Source organism: Crinia signifera, chromosome 6 (assembly GCF_055691185.1).
Source record: "Crinia signifera chromosome 6, ASM5569118v1, whole genome shotgun sequence".
NCBI lineage: Eukaryota > Metazoa > Chordata > Amphibia > Anura > Myobatrachidae > Crinia > Crinia signifera.
In genome coordinates, this window is record NC_139222.1 from 35,511,721 (window position 1) to 35,536,494 (window position 24,774).

Genomic DNA, 24,774 nt, shown 5'->3' on the forward strand with positions numbered 1-24,774 from the left:
TATGAGGTTCCAAATGGTGTTGGTGCATCTCTGCACACGTCTCTTGGGGAAAATGGTAGCCTCATTTGATAGATATAAATACGCTCAGCCATTATTTTTTATTATAATAATCAATAATGCTTCAATATAAGAAAGAATGGTACTTGTGTATTCTCATGGCGCCCATCGCATCGCATACCTTAATTAGTGGTATGCGATTCGATATTATGGTGAAAAGACCCGCAATGTACAATAAAATATCGCATGCCAGCAAAATGGCATGCGATGCGATATTTAATTGTACAAGCGCCCTGATGGGTGCTTGCTAAGTTAAATGTACCCCCATTGTCAACGCCACCCCCACTATCAACGTCAACCCGAAGCATGGCGAGCGGCGGCGGTACGCGTCCTACGACCTTTTCATACCCCCACTAGCCCCGCGGAATACATGTCAAGTAATCCGCGTCCCCTCGCCACGGTTCAGGCTCGGTGGCTGGCTGCGCTCTTCACACTATATAAAATCAACTCCACGCCACGTGGATAGTGGGGGTATGAAAAGGTCAGAGGACGCGTACCGCCGCCCCTCGCGGGCTCGCCACGCTTCGGGTTGACATTGATAGTGGGGGTGGCGTTGACAATGGGGGTGCATTTAACATAGTAAGCACCCATCAGGGAGCTTGTACAATTAAAAATCGCATGTCATACAATTAAAAATCGCATCGCATGCGATGCGATCAGATGCCCTGCGATCAAAACCTTGGGCGCCGTGATAATACACAAGTACCGAAAGAATTCTTAACCTATTAGCCTGTAACTTCAAAAAGTAAGCACCTACACTTTGGTTTCAGAGAAGAAGCATATGTCAGCTATTTGCACTCACCAAAAAGATAGAGTAGACAGCCTGTGACCACAAAGATAGATGTGCAAGGAAACTGTAGCTCGGTAGACACGCAGGTGTGAAACCAAAACTGTATGAACTATAGGGGACGCTGAGCATATTATCTGTGGAAATCACCTATTTGACAGGGGACGCTGAAAATAGCATCTACTGGAAATAACCTGTTTTATGTAGAAGGGGATTTTTGTCTGTACGCCCTGTTTTGGGCAGGATATGTGTGGGCGGCCATCAATGGCTGCATATAAATATATGTAAGTTGTTCAAATAAATTTGGAATGCACTGAAGACATAACTGTTTGGTGTCTTTCCTCATTGTGTTCTCACCAATGCATTGGTAAAAGGTATCTGAGAGGAGAGTTGATTAATTGAAGGACGTTCTTAGTGACCAAACCGCGCTATCACATTCGAGGCAGTTCAGTACGGCAGGTTTCATGCCAGAACTTTCTAACTCAACATCCTAAAGAAGTGGTCAGGTTCACATTTACAGATGCACCAGATCATTCGTCTTTCCACGCAGACCATTCTGTCACTGCTGTGGCGGTTGCAGACCCCTCACCTGTTGGGAGGTTCAGAATTCAGAACTGAACACGGGTCTGAGGCGTTAAGGTGCTGTAACTCAGGGACTCCAGTTCCAGGGCAAGTGGCAGCAACATGATTCCTCTCTCCAGATCAACATATTGGAGCTTCAGGTGATATACTATGCTCTGATTCAAGCAGAAAGTCTACTTCGGAATTAGCCCGTCCAAGTCCAGTTGGACGCCGCCACAGCAGTGGCTTATGCAAACCAACAGGGCGGAACAAAGAGCAGGGTCTGCATGAAGGAAGTGTCTAAGATTCTCAGATGGGCAGAAGGGCATGTGTGGACAATTTTGGCTGTGTTCATCCGGGGTGTGGAGAACTGGGAGGCGGATTACGTAAATTGCCACAATCTACACCCGGGGGAGTGGGGTTTACAACCTTTGATTTTTCAGGAGATTGCGATCTGATGAGGCTATACGCAGATCTCATGGAGTCTCTGCTCAACAAGAAGCTCCCGCTGGGTTCCTCAGGTGACAGCTGTGGATGTGCGGTCAAGCTCTAGGCCTTATCAGATGATGTACCTGTTTCCTCCGATTCCATTGCTTCCACAGGTTCTCTGGAAGGTCAGACAGGAGGGGTTAGAGACGATTCTGGTTGCACCAGATTGGCCTTGGAGAACGTGGTATGCGGACCTCTTAAGAATATTGATCGAAGACCCATGGTGTCTTCCTCTAAGACAGGATCTTCTACAACAAGGACCGTTCTTTTACCCAAATTTAAAGCAACTTCGTTTAACGGCCTGGCGGTTGAGAGGTTCATCCTAGCCAGAAAGGGTATCCAAGTAAAGTCATTCCTACTATGATTCTGGCCATAAAACCAGTTACGTCGAAACATTATCACCATATCTGGAGGAAGTACCTCTTGGTGTAAAGGCTGGAAGTGTTCTCTGGTGGAGTTTAAGTTGGGCTGGTTACTACATTTCCAACAGGCAGGGGTGGATCTGGGCTTATGTCTATGTTCCATAAAAGTACAGATCTCTGCTTAGCCAATTTTCTTTGAAAGAAAATAGACCATTTTGCTGGAAATTCAGACATTCTTACAAGGGGTTCTTCTTATTCCGCCCCCCCCCCCCCCCTGTACCTCCCACGGCATGGTGGCACTTGACGTTGGTGCTGAACTTTCTACAGTCTTCATGGTTTGCGCCCCTTTAGTCGGTAGAGGACAAGTTTCTCACATGGAAGGCTGTTGTGCTTTTGGCTTTGGCATCCGCAAGGTGTGTGTAATTTTTATTTTTTTTTATTTTTAATTTTATGAGCATAGAGCCAAACTCGGGACTTGCCAGGGGTTTCTGCCAAAAATGGTGTATGCGTTTTATTTAAATCAGCTGATTGTGGTCCCGACAAGGTCTGAGACTTCTCCCATACCGGAGACTTTGGATGTTTTGAGAGCGTTGAAGATATATCTTCAATGAACGGCTAGGGTTTGGATGAATGGATGTTTTTTTGTTTTGTACGACTTATAAAATAATGTATTTCCTGCATCAAAGCAGAAAATTGCTCAATGGATCCAGCTAACTATCCAGCAGGCATATGCTGCGGCGGCTTTGCCTGTTATACAGGCGATTAAGGCCTATTCTACTAGATCGGTGGGGTCATCCTGGATGGCTGCTTGGGGTGTCTTGGCCTAGCTGTGCGTCCCTGTGACTGCGGCGTCTGCCAATCAGGAGCTGGCCCGCAAGCTTTGATTGGCGGATGGCACAGTCACAGGGAAGTGAGAGGAAGGAGAGACGCGCGGTGCGCTGTGCTCTCCTCCCCTGAAAAGGGAACCAGTGGCGCCAACACAGGACACCGCCGGACCCAGACAGCGCCAGCGGCAGTTGCACTACAGGGGACCCGATGACATAACAGTTCTCTCCCAACAATGGTAAATGTGTGCTGCTGCTGGGAAACACCTGGCACTGTGGGGGCATACTTGGTGGCACTGTGGGTCCATACCTGGCCCCTTGGGAGCATATGTGTATCTGGCACTATTTGGGCATATGTATATCTGGCACTGCTCTAGTGGGGGCATATGTGTATCACACACCCCATGTTGCTACACCAAATTTTGCGCACGCATTTATGTATATGGCATTACTGTGTGTTCCACAATGTGTAAAGGGCGTTATTTGGTTATTAGGCAGATTTTATTTTTTTATTTTAGTAGCTCTTCGGGTGGTTTATTTTGCCGCAAGTAGCTCACACACCAAAAAAGGTTGGAGACCACTGCCCTAGCTAATGTGGATACCCAGTTTGTTCGGGAGGTGCTGCAGTCTTCTTTCCAGGTTCCCAGGCATTCTGGAAGCTTTGGGACATCCCTATTGTACTAAGCTACCCCAGTATCCCTTATGGATGCCAGAGAAAAGGGAATTTTAATTATCTGCCATTAAATCCTTTTCTCTTAGTCCATAAGGGATACTGGGAACCCACCTTGGTGGTTTGTTGACTGCAGGTGTTATTTACTTGCTGTTCTCCCTCCTATGAAGGAGGTTGTTGTGTCAGCTGTTGCTGTCTGTTTGACCAACCGTTGTTGGTCTTTTTGTTTGGGGGTGTTGGTTCGCTAGTCTCACCACTCTGTTAGTTCCTCCTCTTGTATATGTTTCCCTCCTGCTGGCACAGTTTTCCTAAGCTGGGGTGGGGGCATAGAGGGGAGGAGCCAGCACACCCAGTTGAAGAAGTTTATGTGCATTGGCTCCTTTAGACCTCGTCTATACCCCATTGCACTAAGCTACCCCAGTATCCCTTATGGACTAAGAGAAGGATTTACTGGTAGGTAATTAAAATTCCATTTTTTATAATGTAGTGGTAGCTGGCAGAGGGCTTGGCGACACTGGACAGGACAGGCGGAGGACGGGACTACTTTGTAGTATTCCTGTAACACTTTGTACACAGGAGTACAGACACCCAGGACATGTACCAATAACACAGAACTGCAGACCACAAGGCATGTTACCTGCTGTGCACTGCTCAACAACAGAAGGTCTCAGACCTCCTGCTAGGAAATGATCATCTCCTGTCACAGAGTCATTAATAACCTCCCCAGAGCATTCGTACTCTTATACTACATTTCTCAATACTCGTATAGATATATGCTTTGTGCAGTACTCCTAGCTGTATATACATTGAAACACTTAATTTTACAACTGTATACAGCACTACATATAGAATATTAAGACATTCTAAACATGTCAAGTGCTCACTTTCGTGTAAAGCTGGTGCCACAGCACAGGGATTAACCTCAATCCAGCGGTTCCCAAACTGGGTGCCTCAGGACACTTGCAGGGGTGCCTTGGGTTGTGGACCAGGATCAATTCGTATTATTTATGGTCAATGTACCAGGCAAAACCAATGCTGGTGGCTGCCAATCATAATGTATGTGGACAAACAGAAGCAAGTCCTGTCCCTCACCAGATAACTGTGACCTATAAACACAATGCACTTAATTTAATATTTCTCGATAAGAAGCATTTGGCCTATGGGTGTCTTGAAAATATTTTGATGCTCTAGGGTGCCGTGATTCAAAAAAGTTTGGGAACCCCTGCCCTAATCTGTTGAGATGCTCCCTGGTGTAAAATAAGATCTTTATTACCATGCATTTATTCTATTCCCAACGCAAGGACACCCAAGAAGGAATAACTGACAGATAAACCCCATTTTTTTTTTTTTTTTAGATTTGAAAAAAGATGACCTCACAGGAAGTTCTACTCCAAGAGAAAACCGCATTACTCTAAATCAGGGGTGGGGAACCTAAGGCAGTCCATCACAGTGCAGATACATTGCCTGATCCCTCCGATAATGAGGAATGTTCCACCGATGAATCCGATATTGGCACACCTAGTACAACTCACAAAATATTTGCCTGTTGTGAATGCGATGAGCGGTTTCCATGTAAGACAAAGTTAGTTACACATCAGAAAATTCACACAGGGGAGAAGCAGTTTCCATGCTCTGAGTGTGGGAAGTGTTTTGCACAGAAATCACAACTTGTTAGACATCAGAGAAGTCACATGGGTGAGAAGCAATTTGAATGCTCTGAGTGTGGGAAATGTTTTACCAGTAAACCACAACTTGTCGTACATCCGAGAACTCACACAGGGGACAAGCCATTTACATGCTCTGAATGTGGGAAATATTTTAGACAAAAATCAGACTTTGTCCGACATCAGAGAAGTCACAAAGGGGAGAAGGCGTATGCATGTTCTGAGTGTGAGAAATGTTTTGCAAAGAAAGGTAATCTTGTTTCACATCAGAGAATTCACACAGGTGAGAAGCCGTATGCATGTTCTGAGTGTGGGAAATGTTTTGTCGTGAAAGGTGAACTTGTTGTACATCAGAGAATTCACACGGGTGAGAAGCCGTTTGCATGTTCTGAGTATGGGAAATGTTTTTCACGAATAGGAGTACTTTATAGGCATCAGATAACTCACAAAAGGGAGAAGGTGTATGCATGTTCTGAGTGTGAGAAATGTTTTGCAATGAAAGGTAATCTTGTTGTACATCAGAGAATTCACACAGGTGAGAAGCCGTATGCATGTTCTGAGTGTGGGAAATGTTTTTCACAAATAGAAGTACTTCATATTCATCAGATAACTCACACAGGGGAGAAGCCGTTTCCATGCTCTGAGTGTGGGAAGTGTTTTGCACGTAAACAAGTTCTTATTAAACATCAGAGAATTCACACAGGGGAGAAGCCATTTTCATGCTCTGAATGTGGGAAATGTTTTACACAGAAATCACAACTTGTCGTACATCAGAGAACTCACACAGGGGAGAAGCCATTTCCATGTTCTGAGTGTGGGATTTATTTTTCACATAAAACACAACTTGTTAGACATCAGAGAAGTCACATGGGTGAGAAGCAATTTGAATGCTGAGTGTGGGAAATGTTTTACCAGTAAACCACAACTTGTCTTACATCAGAGAACTAACAAAGGGGAGAAGCCGTATGCATGTTTTGAGTGTGAGAAATGTTATACACAGAAAGTACACCTTGTTAGACACCAGAAAATCCACATACAGTTGTAATGTAATACCTGGGAGATGAGGGAAATGGTACAGGCTGGCTCCAATACTATGACAATAAAAAGGCGAAATGTTGGCTTAAATATGGCCTACTCACATCATATATTGTCATCACTGAGATATGGGGGTTAAGCTAGCCATACATCTAAAGACTTTTGTTTCAACCAGCCAGATCAGACAATAAATCTATAGATGTGTGGCCAGCTTTACACAATATAGTACCATGTAATAATATAATAAAGGTGTAATAAGTCTCCAGCAGATCACTCGTTTGGAATTTAGTGAGCTGTGGAAGACGGGTCATAGTATTCTGTAGCTATATCATTGATGGTTTTTTGTATGAGGCTGTGAGTATATGAGGCTATTTTATGATCGATTATATACTGCATTTTTCCTGTTTTTGTTTGTGTGTGAATATCTATCAATCCAAGAGAGCTTTAGAAGCACTGCATCGCCACCACGGCTTTGTAAATGCAAAAGGGTTTAGTTACACTTCCTGTCGTCGGAACTGCATGCTATTCTGACGACGGGGATGGTGTTCCCCTGAAATGTAAATAAACTCTTACGCATTTACAAACCGGCTGCAGTGCTTTCTAAAGCTCTCTTGGATTGATATGAATTTAACCAGCTGAGCTCACGGTGTGCTGATTTTCAAAATAGCCAGTATGATTGCAAACCCATCAGGTTGTTTTCAATTGGTGTCAGACAAAAGGAACAGGTTACATGTCACACACTAGTGTCCGTTACACATAATGCCACACAAAAGTGCTCCTTACTTCCATGACCACACAGAAGTGCTCCTTGTATACATTATACCACACAGTTAGTGTCCCTTACACATTATGCCAAACAGGAGACTGCAAGTCTTATTCTATCACTCAAATATCTTTTTTATATTATTTGTTTAGTTATTATGTATTAAACCTTTTTGTGATCACATGTCACGCACCCCTGTGTAAGCTCCGTTGATAGCCTGTATAAGCTGCTTTCCTAGTAGTGTTGCAGCAACTGCGCTTGGTGACGGTCTCACCTGTAAAAGCCAGGAGTCAGTTGGCAGGTGAGCTCTATATCCGGGCTCATACTGATGTGAGACCAGTTTCCTGGTGTATAATCCTCAGTGATAGAGGAGGACTTGCAGTGAAATTGGTCCCCTGACGTGGGCTGCAAGCGTAAATGCATTGCTTAGTTTATGAATTAAAACCCCAAATGTTTATTATGATTGTTTTATGTGTAAAATAAAGTTTATGACCAAAAAGTCTGTCTCACAAGTCTAGTCTTTGTGGAACAACAAGTCCCAGACTGGAGCAGCGATTCAGAGAGCTGCTTTCTTCAATGAGATTTCCATGTCCTCCTTGCACTTTGATCCCACTAAATAGACCGGCTCCTCCTCCCTGTCACAAACCGCGGTCGTGTCTGCTGCCGCATAGCTTACCTTCACGCTGGTTCACCCTGTGCCGCAGGTCCACTGACTGTCACATCAGGCTTTGGATCATGGCACGATATCCCCTGTGCCCCCTCAGGCCTTGCACAGCGCCCCTTGCCTGTTCCACGCCGGGCCCATGCTGCATGGGTGCCGCCATGACACCTGTGGTCAGCTGACAGATTGGGCCAATTGCGCTGTCTGCTGGCCTGAACTCTGACCTGTGCCAGAATCAACCTGTGCCAGTATCCCCAGGTACTTCCTGGTTTTGATTGATGCTGCGACTTGCAGCCAATCATGGACAAGCAAGGGGGATATAAGTCAGGGTCCTGGCCCTGCCTCCTTGCCTTGAACAATTGTTAATTCTGTTCCCTGAGTTCTTGCTTCTATGTCAGAAGGTCATAGGCTCCAGGCTATCCAGTGCTCCCAGTTCCAGTGTCCTGCTGATCTGGCTAACCCTTCACCTGCCAGTCACTCCTGCTTAATCCATCCCTGCAGTAGAGTGTGTCCAGCCATCCCCAGCAGAGGTCACTGCTGGTCCTGGCTAGTTATTCCTGCTCGCTCCCAGGCCATTGCTACTGCATTCTCCAGGTAAATACACTATAAACCAGGGGTGGGCAACACCCGAGTCCAGCACAATGACAAGCAGCCCCCACAAAGTTGACAAGTGGAACAGTGAGGTCCCGCCGATGCATGACCGGCGATGTGCCATCCCCGCACAGCATTACTGGGAGTGTGGGAGGGGATGCAGTCACGCGGCCACCGCACCAACCAATGGCGGGGAGGCGGCTGCCGCATGACCGCGTCCTCTCCCACACCCAGTAATGCTGAGCGGGGATGGCGCGGTCATGCATCGGCGGCGGTGGGAGTAGTCAATCAGAACAGCAACGCAGGCACTTAAAAAGTCAGGATCCTCCTGTCCTGACTCCTCTCTGGCAGGCTGAGCAGGCTCCACCACTGTAAGGCACTGCTGTAGTCATATGTAAATATATTATATCTTGTATGACTGGCACTCTCATAAATATGAAGGCTCATGCTGGGGTGACATCCAAATAATGGGCATAAATCAGTCCCATTGATATACATATAATGCAGGTTGGGAATCACTCACCAGGCTTGTATTTGTGCAGAGGGTTTTAATCAGGAAGCATAATGATCTATATATATATATATATATATATATATATATATATATATATATATATATATATATATATATATATATATATATATATATATATATATATATGCACTTACCCCCTCTTACAGGAAAGGATTGGAACCAGCACACGGATATGAAGTGAAAGAAAAAACGTAGTTTATTGTACAAGCATTATTGCACAACAGACAGCTGTTCACCTGACAGCCGTTTCAACTGCATGAAAACTGCTGCCATGCAGTTGAAACGGCTGTCAGGTGAACAGCTGTCTGTTGTGCAATAATGCTTGTACAATAAACCACGTTTTTTCTTTCACTTCATATCCGTGTGCTGGTTCCAATCCTTTCCTGTAAGAGGGGGTAAATGCTTTCATGTTTCTCATATGTACCTGGCACCGGACTATTAACAATTACCTTCATTGAGTGCCATCCTGTGACACATCATTCTATATATATATATATATATATATATATATATATATATATATATATATATATACACACACACACACGGTTGTGTTAGGTAGGGGTTACACTGCACCGGGGCACTTAATGCTGTTAAGATGGCCCTGCCACTAAAGCGAGCCGGGGTATTTCCTCCTCCCTCCTGTGATGTAAGTGACATGCTGAGATGCAAGGATGCAGGTGGGGCGGAGCTTCTTGTGCAGTGGGGGTCGGAGGCAGCTGTGTTAAGGTAGAATTGCTGCTGGGTCCTGGGGGAGATGGGATGTAAAATAGACAGCAGAATATACAGATGGAGCCATCCTCATCTACCCCTCTCTGGATAGCCATGTTATGGAGAAGGGGATTAGCAGAGAAATCCGATTACTCACTTAGGGCCAGATGTATCAAGCTTCAAAAGTGAAAAAATGGGGAGTGATAAACAGCCAGCCAATCATCTCCCACCTGTCATGTCACAGGCTGGGTTTGAAAAATAACAGGCAAGAGCTGATTGACTGAGTATTGTGTCCCTCCTGGCATGGGTCATGTTGGGAGGTATGCACAGTGCCAGACACCCTCTGCCTCCCCATGTTACCCAGCAAAGACACAGCTACTCACCAGACACACCAGGTGAGTTCCCCCCGCCGCACCCCCCTCCCGCGATTCACGGCACCCCTCCCACGATTTGCGCGCTCCCCCGCCCCCGCGAACCCCCCTACCGCAATTCGCGCCCCCCCCCCCCGATTTGCGGCAACCCCAGCCCCCAACACCCCCCCTTCTGCGATTCACTGCAACCCCCCCCCGCGCCCATCACCCCCCGCAACCCTCCCGCCGTGATTCGTGGCACCCCCCCTCCCGTGATTCGCGGCAAACCCCCCCGGCCCTGCGACCCCCCCTCCCGCGATTCGCTGCAACCCCCGCGCCCACCCCTCCCGCAATTCGCAGCACCCACCCCCGCGAGCCCCCCTCCCCCAATTCATGGCACACCCCCCCTCCCGTGGACACCCCCCACCACCCCCCCAGCCGCCGCGATTCACAGCAACCCCAGGATCAAATGGCACATGCAAAACACTGACACGACTATGGTCGACAATGAAAAAGGTTGACATGAGTTTTTGAAGATTTATTTTTCATTTTAAGAATGTTTTCATATTCATTCTCATGTGTCGACATGGTCACCAATGAAGTGCCACACTTATGTCAACATTTAATGTGTTGACCTTTCTGTGTTGATTTTTTCTTGTGGCGATTTTTTTCCAGTGACAACTATGTGCACGTAAACCTACACATCATCAACCAATTCTTTGTTTAATATATAACACCTGTTCTGTTTTACTGTAGGTGTTTTAAGTCAGATCTTTTACTGCTACTATTACTGTTTATGTAAATGCATTCTGAATGACCGCAACATCCTAACATCCTTCTACAAAAATATATAACCAACTAGGTTGATTCATCGCGCCCCGTGCCCCCCCTCCCGCAAATCGCGGACCCCCCGCGCACCCCCCCTCCCGCGATTCACGTCCCCTCCCACGATTCACGTCACCCCCGCGCACCCCCCCTCCCGCAATTCGCAACCCCCCTTGCGCGATTCACGCCCCCTCCCGCGCTTTGCGGACCCCCGCCCTCTCCCGCGATTCGCGGACACCTACGCCCCCTCCCTCCCTTCATTCACGGCACCCCCCGCAATTCACGGCACCCCTAAGCCCCTTTTTAGTCCCCCGTATACTCACACACCCCTATCACTACCCAGCTTCCTGCTCTCCTGAACCGTAACTTCCATCACTGGGGAGTCGCTGACGCTTTTTTGCCCACATGCCCCTATCATGCCTCATAGCCCAGCCTCCTGCTCTCATTCACCCTAACTCCCACCCAGTAGGAGGAGACACTGACTCAGGGCCACCATCCTGTACTGCCACGCTGGACCCTCACCCACTGGCAGAAGCAGCACAGTATCTCCCACCCTCCTCTTTAGTCCCCCTTATTTCCACACACCCCTATCACTACCCAGCCTCCTGTTTTCCTGTGTCGTGACCTCCGCCAGTGGGGAGCCGCTGACTCAGAAACACCCTACTATACTATTGCACACACACACCTAAACAACATGCACACACAGCCCCCCCACACCCACAAAGGTCACTGTACCATCCACACTATCAATGTACATCTTTCTCTGTAACCGCTTTTTAATTAAACAAAACAATACACACCCCCTTCCACATCATATGCTCTCGGTGACGGAGACCCCCGCGATACCTGTAATGTGGTGTGCGGGGGTCTCTGTCACATCCTGGCGGCTGTCAGTGTCCCCCTGCCTCTCCTCCTCCTCCCTACAGCCGGATGTCCCCCCGGCTGTGACATAGGCTTCTGTAGGGTATCGCCACCCAGAGGTGGCGATACCCTGCCAGGCGGAGACAGGGCGGACGGGTAATGGTACTTAGGAAAATGCGGTAAAACCCCCGTTTTATCACATTTTCCCTTTAGTACATCCCGCCCCCTGTGTGTATGCCCCATTAGGATGGTAGATAATACAGTATACACTTTAGACTACAGTATAACTAATGTGACAATAATCCCTGTATAACCATCCAGCAAGCAATCCCGGCGGGTGACATGTACTTGGTGTCACCTGAACGCAGCAGTGATCCCAGCCTATATACAGTATGCCCAGTTATCCTACATCTGCACTAATGGCTACGTGCAGTTTGCTAGCCTGTACGGTTTGGCGCACCTGTATCTCACCACATTGTCAAGCCGGGCACATATTTACCATTACACTCACATGTGTTTATTATCATAGAACATAGCAAAGCGCGCATAGCTACTGCAGCAGAGAGAGAACATATGGTATACACACAGAGGCTTCCCATAGATTATAATCTGGTCTATATACACCTGTGTCACACTTTGGGAAAGCAGGGCCGAAACTAGGTGTTTCGGCGCCCGGGTCTGCAGTCATTTGGACGCCCCCCCCCCCCACACACACACACAAAAAAAAATCACTGCCTTGGGGTCAGGCAGCGGGGGTCCGGGGACTGGAGAAGGTTAACTCCGGTTTAGGGCAGCCAATCCCGGGGCATTTTTTCAATCCCGGGATTGAAAAATGCTCAATCCCGGGATTGGCTTTCCTAATAAAAATACACCCTGGCTGCCCCACATTTACTTACGTTTCAGGGGCCAGCAGGGTTGCCAGGAACCCGGTTGGTGGGTGGGACGACGGGTCGTCCATGCTGCTGGCTCGGGCTGGCATGCTGGCTGGGCGAGCTGACGCGCTGGCTTCGCAGTTGGCGTGGTGGGCTTGCTGGATGTGCAGGCTTGCTGGCTGGGCGGGCGGCATCACACTGCCGGGCGCAACCTCTGCCTGCGCAGCGTGACCCCTGATCTCCGTCACACTGCGCAGTGCTGCCGGGAGAAGTCGGGCCGCGTCTGAGCGTAGCTCAGACGCTGCCCGGCATTAGACTGCGCGCATGCGCGGTCTAATCCCGGGATTGGCCACCCTACTCCGGCTCCTAGCGCTGCCGGGCGGGAGGCAGATTTTGAAAAGACTTGCCGGATGCTGATTGGCTGAATTCAGCCAATCAGCGTCCGGCAAGTCTTTTCAAAACCTGCCTCCCGCCCACCGTCCGGCAGCGCTAGGAGCCAGAGTTAACCCACCAGTCCCCGGGACCCCGCGCTAGGACCTGGCGTTAACCCACCAGTCCCCGGACCCCCGCTGCTCATCCCAGGGACCACGCTGCCGGTACACCAAACTAGCGCCCCCACCCTCCAGCGCCCGGTGCGTGTGACCCCCTATCCCCCCCCCTAGTTACGGCCCTGGGGAAAGCAGATAGATAATATACAGTGTATAATAATGCAGACAGCACTGGGGCTGAGCTATTACAACCTGAGCCATAGAGTAGCGCTGCTGAGGATACACTGGTATGCCCATACACATAGATATCCCCAGGAGCACCATGCAGCAGCCCTGTGGGAGTCACATACATGACCAACAGCCAGCCAATCATCTCCCACCTGTCATGTCACAGGCTGGGTTTGAAAAATAACAGGCAAGAGCTGATTGACTGAGTATTGTGTCCCTCCTGGCATGGGTCATGTTGGGAGGTATGCACAGTGCCAGACACCCTCTGCCTCCCCATGTTACCCAGCAAAGACACAGCTACTCACCAGACACACCAGGTGAGTTCCCCCCGCCGCACCCCCCTCCCGCGATTCACGGCACCCCTCCCACGATTTGCGCGCTCCCCCGCCCCCGCGAACCCCCCTACCGCAATTCGCGCCCCCCCCCCCGATTTGCGGCAACCCCAGCCCCCAACACCCCCCCTTCTGCGATTCACTGCAACCCCCCCCCGCGCCCATCACCCCCCGCAACCCTCCCGCCGTGATTCGTGGCACCCCCCCTCCCGTGATTCGCGGCAAACCCCCCCGGCCCTGCGACCCCCCCTCCCGCGATTCGCTGCAACCCCCGCGCCCACCCCTCCCGCAATTCGCAGCACCCACCCCCGCGAGCCCCCCTCCCCCAATTCATGGCACACCCCCCCTCCCGTGGACACCCCCCACCACCCCCCCAGCCGCCGCGATTCACAGCAACCCCAGGATCAAATGGCACATGCAAAACACTGACACGACTATGGTCGACAATGAAAAAGGTTGACATGAGTTTTTGAAGATTTATTTTTCATTTTAAGAATGTTTTCATATTCATTCTCATGTGTCGACATGGTCACCAATGAAGTGCCACACTTATGTCAACATTTAATGTGTTGACCTTTCTGTGTTGATTTTTTCTTGTGGCGATTTTTTTCCAGTGACAACTATGTGCACGTAAACCTACACATCATCAACCAATTCTTTGTTTAATATATAACACCTGTTCTGTTTTACTGTAGGTGTTTTAAGTCAGATCTTTTACTGCTACTATTACTGTTTATGTAAATGCATTCTGAATGACCGCAACATCCTAACATCCTTCTACAAAAATATATAACCAACTAGGTTGATTCATCGCGCCCCGTGCCCCCCCTCCCGCAAATCGCGGACCCCCCGCGCACCCCCCCTCCCGCGATTCACGTCCCCTCCCACGATTCACGTCACCCCCGCGCACCCCCCCTCCCGCAATTCGCAACCCCCCTTGCGCGATTCACGCCCCCTCCCGCGCTTTGCGGACCCCCGCCCTCTCCCGCGATTCGCGGACACCTACGCCCCCTCCCTCCCTTCATTCACGGCACCCCCCGCAATTCACGGCACCCCTAAGCCCCTTTTTAGTCCCCCGTATACTCACACACCCCTATCACTACCCAGCTTCCTGCTCTCCTGAACCGTAACTTCCATCACTGGGGAGTCGCTGACGCTTTTTTGCCCACATGCCCCTATCATGCCTCATAGCCCAGCCTCCTGCTCTCATTCACCCTAACTCCCACCCAGTAGGAGGAGACACTGACTCAGGGCCACCATCCTGTACTGCCACGCTGGACCCTCACCCACTGGCAGAAGCAGCACAGTATCTCCCACCCTCCTCTTTAGTCCCCCTTATTTCCACACACCCCTATCACTACCCAGCCTCCTGTTTTCCTGTGTCGTGACCTCCGCCAGTGGGGAGCCGCTGACTCAGAAACACCCTACTATACTATTGCACACACACACCTAAACAACATGCACACACAGCCCCCCCACACCCACAAAGGTCACTGTACCATCCACACTATCAATGTACATCTTTCTCTGTAACCGCTTTTTAATTAAACAAAACAATACACACCCCCTTCCACATCATATGCTCTCGGTGACGGAGACCCCCGCGATACCTGTAATGTGGTGTGCGGGGGTCTCTGTCACATCCTGGCGGCTGTCAGTGTCCCCCTGCCTCTCCTCCTCCTCCCTACAGCCGGATGTCCCCCCGGCTGTGACATAGGCTTCTGTAGGGTATCGCCACCCAGAGGTGGCGATACCCTGCCAGGCGGAGACAGGGCGGACGGGTAATGGTACTTAGGAAAATGCGGTAAAACCCCCGTTTTATCACATTTTCCCTTTAGTACATCCCGCCCCCTGTGTGTATGCCCCATTAGGATGGTAGATAATACAGTATACACTTTAGACTACAGTATAACTAATGTGACAATAATCCCTGTATAACCATCCAGCAAGCAATCCCGGCGGGTGACATGTACTTGGTGTCACCTGAACGCAGCAGTGATCCCAGCCTATATACAGTATGCCCAGTTATCCTACATCTGCACTAATGGCTACGTGCAGTTTGCTAGCCTGTACGGTTTGGCGCACCTGTATCTCACCACATTGTCAAGCCGGGCACATATTTACCATTACACTCACATGTGTTTATTATCATAGAACATAGCAAAGCGCGCATAGCTACTGCAGCAGAGAGAGAACATATGGTATACACACAGAGGCTTCCCATAGATTATAATCTGGTCTATATACACCTGTGTCACACTTTGGGAAAGCAGGGCCGAAACTAGGTGTTTCGGCGCCCGGGTCTGCAGTCATTTGGACCCCCCCCCCCCCCCCACACACACACACACAAAAAAAAAATCACTGCCTTGGGGTCAGGCAGCGGGGGTCCGGGGACTGGAGAAGGTTAACTCCGGTTTAGGGCAGCCAATCCCGGGGCATTTTTTCAATCCCGGGATTGAAAAATGCTCAATCCCGGGATTGGCTTTCCTAATAAAAATACACCCTGGCTGCCCCACATTTACTTACGTTTCAGGGGCCAGCAGGGTTGCCAGGAACCCGGTTGGTGGGTGGGACGACGGGTCGTCCATGCTGCTGGCTCGGGCTGGCATGCTGGCTGGGCGAGCTGACGCGCTGGCTTCGCAGTTGGCGTGGTGGGCTTGCTGGATGTGCGGGCTTGCTGGCTGGGCGGGCGGCATCACACTGCCGGGCGCAACCTCTGCCTGCGCAGCGTGACCCCTGATCTCCGTCACACTGCGCAGTGCTGCCGGGAGAAGTCGGGCCGCGTCTGAGCGTAGCTCAGACGCTGCCCGGCATTAGACTGCGCGCATGCGCGGTCTAATCCCGGGATTGGCCACCCTACTCCGGCTCCTAGCGCTGCCGGGCGGGAGGCAGATTTTGAAAAGACTTGCCGGATGCTGATTGGCTGAATTCAGCCAATCAGCGTCCGGCAAGTCTTTTCAAAACCTGCCTCCCGCCCACCGTCCGGCAGCGCTAGGAGCCAGAGTTAACCCACCAGTCCCCGGGACCCCGCGCTAGGACCTGGCGTTAACCCACCAGTCCCCGGACCCCCGCTGCTCATCCCAGGGACCACGCTGCCGGTACACCAAACTAGCGCCCCCACCCTCCAGCGCCCGGTGCGTGTGACCCCCTATCCCCCCCCCTAGTTACGGCCCTGGGGAAAGCAGATAGATAATATACAGTGTATAATAATGCAGACAGCACTGGGGCTGAGCTATTACAACCTGAGCCATAGAGTAGCGCTGCTGAGGATACACTGGTATGCCCATACACATAGATATCCCCAGGAGCACCATGCAGCAGCCCTGTGGGAGTCACATACATGACCAACATACAGACTGAGCTCCAGTCCTCACCCACAGGTTGCTCAATGCTCAGGGGGTGTTCTGCACGGGATGCAGTTACAATCCCGGCGGTCGGGATCCCGGCATTCAGAATCCCGACGCCGGAATCCCGACCGCCGAAATGCCGACACATTCTCCCTCCGTGGGTGTCCACGACACCCCTGGAGGGAGAATAAATTAGTGTGCCGAGCGTAGAGAGGCACCGGGCCCGCTGCGTGGCGAGCGCAGCGAGCCCGCAAGGGGGGTGATCCACGTCCCCCCCTTGTCGGCATTTCGGCTGTCGGGATTCCGGCGTCGGGATTCTGAACGCCGGGATCCCGACCGCCGGGATTCGATACTGAATCCGTTCTGCACATGTGCACTTACCAGCCGCTTCTTCTACCCAGGGGCAGAGCGTCCTTGGCGTCCCAGTCAGTGACTGCCTACATCAGAGCAGCCGGGGCAGAGTGCTCATGTAGGGGGAGCAGCAGTGGTGACGATGCATTGTGTGCCAGGTGTAGTTCCAGCAGCTGCCAATAGGTGGCGATGGTGCGGCACAGCGTGAATGACGTCACTGCATTGTAGCTACGAGATACATGGAGAGTCCGTGTATGAGTGGCTGGTACAGTGGCGTGTACCGTTAGTTCAGCGTCTGGGACAGCCACTCAGGCTGAGCCACCACGGGTTCGAATCCTCCTCCAGTGTCTGCTGTTTCAGGGGCGTGGGGTGTAGCGCCTTCGGATCCGGGAGCAGCCTGAGTTTTTGACTTATCCACTGATACCACAATATTTTCTGCTCAAACTACATAATATTAATAATTAGCCACCATATATAACCAGGAGGAATAAGTGGGGGCAGGACGGAGACTGTGTACAGACCAATTGTTCTAAATATACAGTTTATCCATTGGCACAAAACAGCAAAATATGTCAAAATTAAAAAAAGTGCATTAAGAAAAAAGTGAATAGAAATTGAAGCTGTGTGTCCGTGTCGCTGTACACTTATACAGTGCCCGTGTCAGCAGATTTCCACATACACTATTTTCTTTAATAACTCATGTCGACCTATTCCTGTGTTGACCTTTTTCATGCAGCCTTTTGGATTGGGTCGACCGTTTTCCGCGTCAATTTAAACCAGGTCGATCTTTTTCATGTGTAGACCTTTTCACTGCCGACCAATAGATCTAATTACTGTCGACTTAATGACCCTCACCCCTGGTCACAGCATCTATAAACTGTTATGTAGGAGAGGAGACAAGTCCCGAAAACTAAAATATCATAAATTCCCAAACGTTGGGCAAAAGAAGCAGCCTCTGTGTTTTCCTTCACATGTAGTCATACAGGTAGAGTCGGACAACAGGAATAATACGCGCTACATGATAATATATTTTGCCGTGCGCAGCGAGGAGAAACGGGGCTGGGTACGCTGGCAAAGAGGATGGAAAACCCGGGGCCTCAATGCCCGGTCCCGCCCCCGTTGCACATAGCCCCGCCCCTTTCCAGGGCCAGCTGCATGCAGGTCCCACTGCTCTATTGGTAAAAGTTGGAAGGTATGTTTGATGTTCTGTGTATACAATACATTCCTTTTTCTTTTTTTAATAGTAGGATCGGCAGCAATTAGCTGTATGCTCTGGCCTTCGTCCGCGGATCTTCGCCTCCAATGAAGTGTATGGCCTTTGTCAAACATACATAAATATTTTTTTTTTAAATGATACCCGATCTATTGTCTGCGGGCGCGGCCTGACGGGTAAGCAGGACAGACAGACGTGATTCTAGTCTGGCTCTAAACACAGATATTTCTCCATTTCCTGGAGAGAAATTGGCCTCACACTCCTTGCTGAAACAGGTAAGGATCATATGGTCGACCTAAAGATTGTCGACAGTCATTAGGTCGACATACCGCAAGGTCGACATGGGTCAAGGTCAACAGGTCATTTGGTCAAAAAAAAGCATTAGGTCGAAATGGTCTAGCTCAACATGGGGTTTTGTATTTTTTTTTTTTACCCGAATGTCGACACAGTCAACATGGACACAGGATTAAGTGCTCCGCATCCCCTCGCATGTCTGGCTGTGCTTGGTACTCTATGTTATTCTCCCACCACACCCTAGTGCAGGCATTCCCAACCACGGTCCTCAAGGCACACCAACAGTACAGGTTTTAGTGATATCCAGGCTTGAGCACAGGTGACTTAATTAGTACCTGTAATTCGGATTAATCCATCTGTGCTAAAGCCTGGATATCACTAAAACCTGCACTGTTGGTGTGCCTTGAGGACCGTGGTTGGGAACGCCTGCCCTAGTGGGGCACATGTCGGCTCAAAAAAAAAAACAGTGAAAAACCCCCTGTCGACCTAGACCATGTCGACCTAATGACCTGTAGACCTATACCCATGTCGACTTTGCAGTATGTTGACCTAATGACTGTCGACCATCTGATACCATCTGATACCGGTTAATAGATAGAGGTTATCAATCCGCACGGCCTGTAATTGGTATAGCTATCTCACACCTGCATTACTATATTAAGTATCAATTGGTAATGGGGGAGGCGCACCCAGGAATATGTATTAGACTCGGAAGCAAAGAAAGATAAAGTATTCCTACAAGGGGCAATCTAGGTTAGCATATATTAATGTTCTGATTAATGTTATAGGTACATTAATAAAGTGACCCAAGAAACAGAGAATTGGCTAAAACATGATGTTTATTGAATCATTTATTAAGGGCAGCGAAATATTAAAAACATAAGTGAAAAGTGATAAATGTGAAATAAAGTGCATTATAATAAAAATTAAATAAAATAAGTCTGTTACGTGTGTGTTATCGGTCATAGCATGTGTGTCTGTAATACTGTTATTAATCTCCACGCAAATATCAATTATTGCTCTAATTAGGCAGTCTTGTAAATTCATTATCAAAGGGACATGTGCACGTTTCAAGATGACGGGTGCAGCAAAATTGTTAGGAATAATTGCAGTACAAAGAAAGTTCAGTGATTAGACTGCTGGTCTGCAACAATGTATATTTCTAATTAATTGTTGCCATAAGTCTGCAATAGAATCTCTGGACAGTTATACCCCTTCCACATCGCAACTAATTACCGGGTGAAAGCCGTTTTGACCCGATAATTAGTGCTATGTGAAAGGGGTAACCGTGTCCCTTAAATGGGTATCAACTCAGCAATACGAACTGGTAAAAAAGCAGAGCTCTTACCGGTTGCTTGCCGTGTTGCTTGATGGTGTGAACGGGTTAAACGGGTCGAGTGACCCATATCCTGTTCACACTATGGAGGAGGCACCGCTTGGAGCAGCATCAGCTCTAAGCGCTGCCTCCTCCCCCACCCACGATGACACGTGACTCCCACCGCACCTACGGTTGATGTCAGTGAACCGTCTGGTTTGCTGTGGGGATATGAACATCCCAAAATGCAGGATCGCACCGGGACCAGGGCTGTCTTTTTGTATGGGCCTAAAGATGCTCCGCAAATTCTGCTTCAGTCTCAATACCTGATTCTGCTCACACCTCCATAGGATGCCTGCAGAATCAGCCTTCTATGACATACAGTAACATGCCACTGATGGAGCGATGTGCTTCATGCATTTTTAAGTAGATTGCATCTAATTATAAACACATGCAAGGTGCAAAAACATAGCGCGTTTTGAACTAGATGTGATGCGATGTAGTCCAAAAAGCACATGCAGCACATACTATTTGTGCTATGCAATGTAAGGTGTGCAGGAGCGAGCAACACATTTCAAGCCCAAAATGCTCCGTGCATTTGCACTTTAATACAATTGTCAGAATTGACTGTAGTTCTCTGGGCAGCTCAACCTCTGCAGCTCCGCTCTTTTAATTACTTCAGTGCCAGGCCAAGGCCAGCTGCCATGTTCTGTGTTACTGAGGGGTGGATGGAAGGACTCCAGATGACGTGGGGGCGGGGGAGACTTTAAAAGTAGGCAACCCTGTTCCTCCTTCCTACACTACCCACTATAATGCTCCCTTTCACCTACTCTACCCACTGCTGAGGTATAACCTTCTCAATGTTGGCACAGGTGTATTATTCTATTCAGTGCTAGCATGCGGGTGTAGGGAGGTATTACCCTTCTATCTCTGAGCTAACAATGACAAGATGGGTGGGTAAATACAGGGACGGAAAATATGCTGTGCACATCACCCTACCCTCTGCAAAGCCCTGGTCTGGTTTGGCCTACATCAGGTGTGTTCAACATGTGGCCCCCACAGCTGCTGTGTAGCCGTGGCCTATATTTACATCTCTCTTCTTTCTCTCATTGCATCCCTTCACCTCTAGCCCCCCTCCTTTCCTCTCATCTTCTTATCGATCAATGCTCCTTTTTATACGTCTCAGCCCCCTCCTCAGTTTGTCTTACCCACACAATAATTATTGGCTATTCCTGCATGCTAGTGAGCGATGGCCATTACCATACCTCCCAACATGACCCATTCCAGGAGGAGACAAAATGCTCTGTATCTGAGCTTCCTAGCCAGCAACAGTTGCAGCCACAGCACAGCCCAAAGTGCCAAGAGGGGTGGCACACCAACTGTCAGTGAGTCCCTGGCTGTAGTGTCTGTCAGTGTTTAGAGTGACAGTTGATATAGCTCCCCTATTGAATTTTGGACTGAGCTGCAGCTGCACATCTGCAGCTGGCAAGGAAGTCCAGGAACAGAGCATTTTGTTACTCCTGGAATGGGTCATGTTGGGAGGTATGCATTACCCTGTGCCCTTTCTAGCCCTGGTAAATAAACTTTATAATAAATCACATAAATGATTACATTCAGTGGTGGAATGTAGGCACAATGAGGCTGATGATGTCACAGGCACAGTGAGGCTGATGATGTCACAGGCAGCCTTAGTGATGTCACTCAGATGTCATAAAAAGGCTGTGCTTGGTGAAGCACAATCAGAACTTTGATGAGAGTGAGCTGTGTGGTACATACATTTCTGTATAGATATACATACGCGTTTTCTCATTTAAATAACATGTGGCAGCCTACTTTAGGGCTGCTAAAAAGGGACAGGCTCCGCCTGGAATGCGGCAGAGGCTTAACTACCAGGATTTTTGATGCTGCTCAGTACATTCTGCGCAAACAATTTAAGATCAATGGCCTGCAAGATTTGGGAAAAGGATATGTTACCTCCTTCAGTCCCCTGTCTGAGCCAGCAGTGCAGATTCACGTAGTGTTTTATGCTGTCGATTGCTCTCACGCGTTCGTATCCTACTTTGTGAATGGGAAGATATACATTGCAGATAGTGATACATTTGAGCTTAGCACCCATTACAACAATCATCTGTATGCCTTCTATTGTAATGTTCCAAAGGAGCAGAGGCATTTGCATATTACGAATGCGGAGAAACAGGGGATGACCACAAGGGATTGTGGTATATATGCTATAGCAAATGCTGTGGAAATACTGTTCACCGGCAATATCCCCAGCTGCACCTACAATGTGCCATTAATGAGGCAACATCTCATACAGTGCCTGGAAGCTGAAAAATTTACGCCATTTCCTAAAACTAGGAAAAGAAAATGCCATGAACCGTTGGAACCACAAATCACCAACAAACGAAGGCGACTGGATCCGGATTTAATTTGCTGCGGCATAGAAACTGGAAAACTTACACTACTTCCAGAAAATCGGAAAAGGAAATGCCATGAGCCGTTGGAATCGCATATCTCCAATAAACGAAGGCGACTGGATCCAGATTTATTAGATGCAGCCTAGAAACTGGGGGGGAACACACTAAGATGTGTATTCTATTTCACATATGATGATGCAGCCAATCAATCAATCAATCCTGCCTACTATCTTCTAGATGGTGCTAAATAAATCAAAAACAATCCGGCATTCATTAGATGCAGCTCTACCTGACAGTGGCCTCACTGACGCAAAAGCTGGGGATTAGGGCTACTGGCGATACCCCAAAAAAAAAAACGACACCTGGCAGCCACCTCATGGGTGTGTTGGAAGAGCTGCTAAGATGATCATTTTTGTTAAACTGTTCACAGTTACATCCAACTCATTGATCTAAATTCCAACGATGTTAACCTCTTCTTCAGGGACACATGACATACACTAAACAAAGCTGCGCAAAAACAGCATCAAACCCCACCTCCAAGTCTAATCTGGACAGTCCTGTACTAACCACGTGCCATCAGGTGTGCACGCCATGCCGGCCACTCTGGAGGCACTTCTCAGCAAGTGCTATGTCACCATGGTCTGCTCGGGGGACTCGGCACAGAGACGGAACTTCTGGTCACCTGACACCAGCGTCATCCACCAGCGAGCCTCATGGGAATACCAGAGCCAGCTTACTGGACCAGGTCATTAAACCACAAATACATTATATAAACCCTGAAACTTATTCTTGCTTCTATAAACCATACATGTCTAATGAGGGAGATGACAGGGACATTTCTGAGGCCTTTAGCACTTGTCCAGATATGTGCACCAATTGCAAGTTTCACTGACCCGTTAAAGCTGGCATGTTCAAACTAGTGCCGTCTATAGTTAGGACATGCCTACAAATCCCAGCATGCCTTGCCATAGTTTTTACCTTCCCTAATAGCAAAGCTGGGGCAAGACATGATGGGTATAATCACAACAGCTGGGGGGGCCATAGTTTGGACATGCATGCGTTAAATTATCCAAGTAAATTCACTTTATTTTTGCATCACTTTAACCCCTTCCTGACAGAGCTAGTTTTTGCGTTCCTGACAGAGCCATTTTTTTCAAATCTGACATGTCTCACTTAAGTGGGGATAACTTTTTTTTGCTTTTACTTATCCCAGTGATTTTGAGATTGTTTTTTCGTGACACATTGTACTTCGGGGATAACTTTTTTTTGCTTTTACTTATCCCAGTGATTTTGAGATTGTTTTTTCGTGACACATTGTACTTCAAATTAGTGGTAAATTTGGGTCGATACAGTCTGTGTTTTTTTGTGAAAAATACCAAAATGTCGTGAAAAAATGGAAAATTTAGCGATTTGCAAAATGTTAAATTTTCTGCTTGTGAGACAAATAATCTTACCACTCAAAATAGTTAATAACTAACATAGACCATATGTCTACTTTATGTTTCCATCATTATTTCAACTTCCTTTTAATTTTTTTGGACACTAGGAGGCTTACAATATGAATAGCAAATTCTCAAATTTTCAAGAAAATTTCAAACACTGATTTTTTTAGGGACCAGTTCAGTTCTGATGTGACTTTGAGGGACTTGTATGTGAGACACCCCCATAAATGATGCCATTTCAAAAACTGCACCCCTCACAGTATTCAAAACAGCATTTTGGAAGTTTGTTAACCCTTTAGGTGTTTCACAGGAATTAAAACAAAGTGTAGGTGAAATTTCAAAATTTCATTTTTTTTGCAGAGTTTCAATTTTAATACATTTTTCTAAGGAACACAGTACATTTTACTAGAGAAATGTGACTAAAAATTGATTCCCCCAAATCTTTTGTTTTCATAAATATCCTATATGTGGCCCTAGTGTGCACGTTGACCAAACCACAGGCTTCATAATAGAAGGAGCACCTACTTGATTTTGGAGCCTCCTTTTTATGAGATTATTTTTTAGGCACCATGTAGGTTTCTAGGCACCATAAGATGCTAAAATTTAGGAACCCCCCCACAAGTGACCCCATTTTGCAAACTACACCCCTCAGGGAATTCATCTAGGGGTATAGTGTACATTTCAAACCCCCAGGGGTTTCACCAATTGTGGTCCAACTGGGCAGTGAAA

The 24,774-nt window shown here is 48.3% G+C and overlaps 2 protein-coding genes across 2 annotated transcripts in view; one reads left to right on the forward strand and one right to left on the reverse strand.

The window, feature by feature from the left end:
• LOC146007518 (uncharacterized) overlaps nucleotides 1-24,774 on the reverse strand; it is a 66,019-nt gene that overhangs the window by 28,710 nt on the left and 12,535 nt on the right. The gene's annotated exons all lie outside the window — the stretch shown is intronic.
• Nucleotides 1,863-7,804, forward strand: LOC146009581 (uncharacterized). The gene is made up of 4 exons (XM_083150027.1): nucleotides 1,863-1,926; nucleotides 2,008-2,237; nucleotides 2,608-2,669; nucleotides 5,171-7,804. Exons 1-4 carry the CDS (start codon nucleotides 1,863-1,865, stop codon nucleotides 6,306-6,308), a joined length of 1,494 nt encoding a protein of 497 aa, XP_083006153.1. The 3' UTR covers nucleotides 6,309-7,804.

Excerpts from the sequence above, each read along its gene's own strand:
- LOC146009581 (XM_083150027.1), top strand. The coding sequence starts at position 1,863 with ATGAGGCTATACGCAGATCTCATGGAGTCTCTGCTCAACAAGAAGCTC. Across the intron at positions 2,238-2,607 it reads TAGCCAGAAAGGGTATCCAA|TCGGTAGAGGACAAGTTTCT; the intron begins GTAAAGTCATTC and ends GCGCCCCTTTAG. Across the intron at positions 2,670-5,170 it reads TTGGCTTTGGCATCCGCAAG|GGGTGGGGAACCTAAGGCAG; the intron begins GTGTGTGTAATT and ends ACTCTAAATCAG.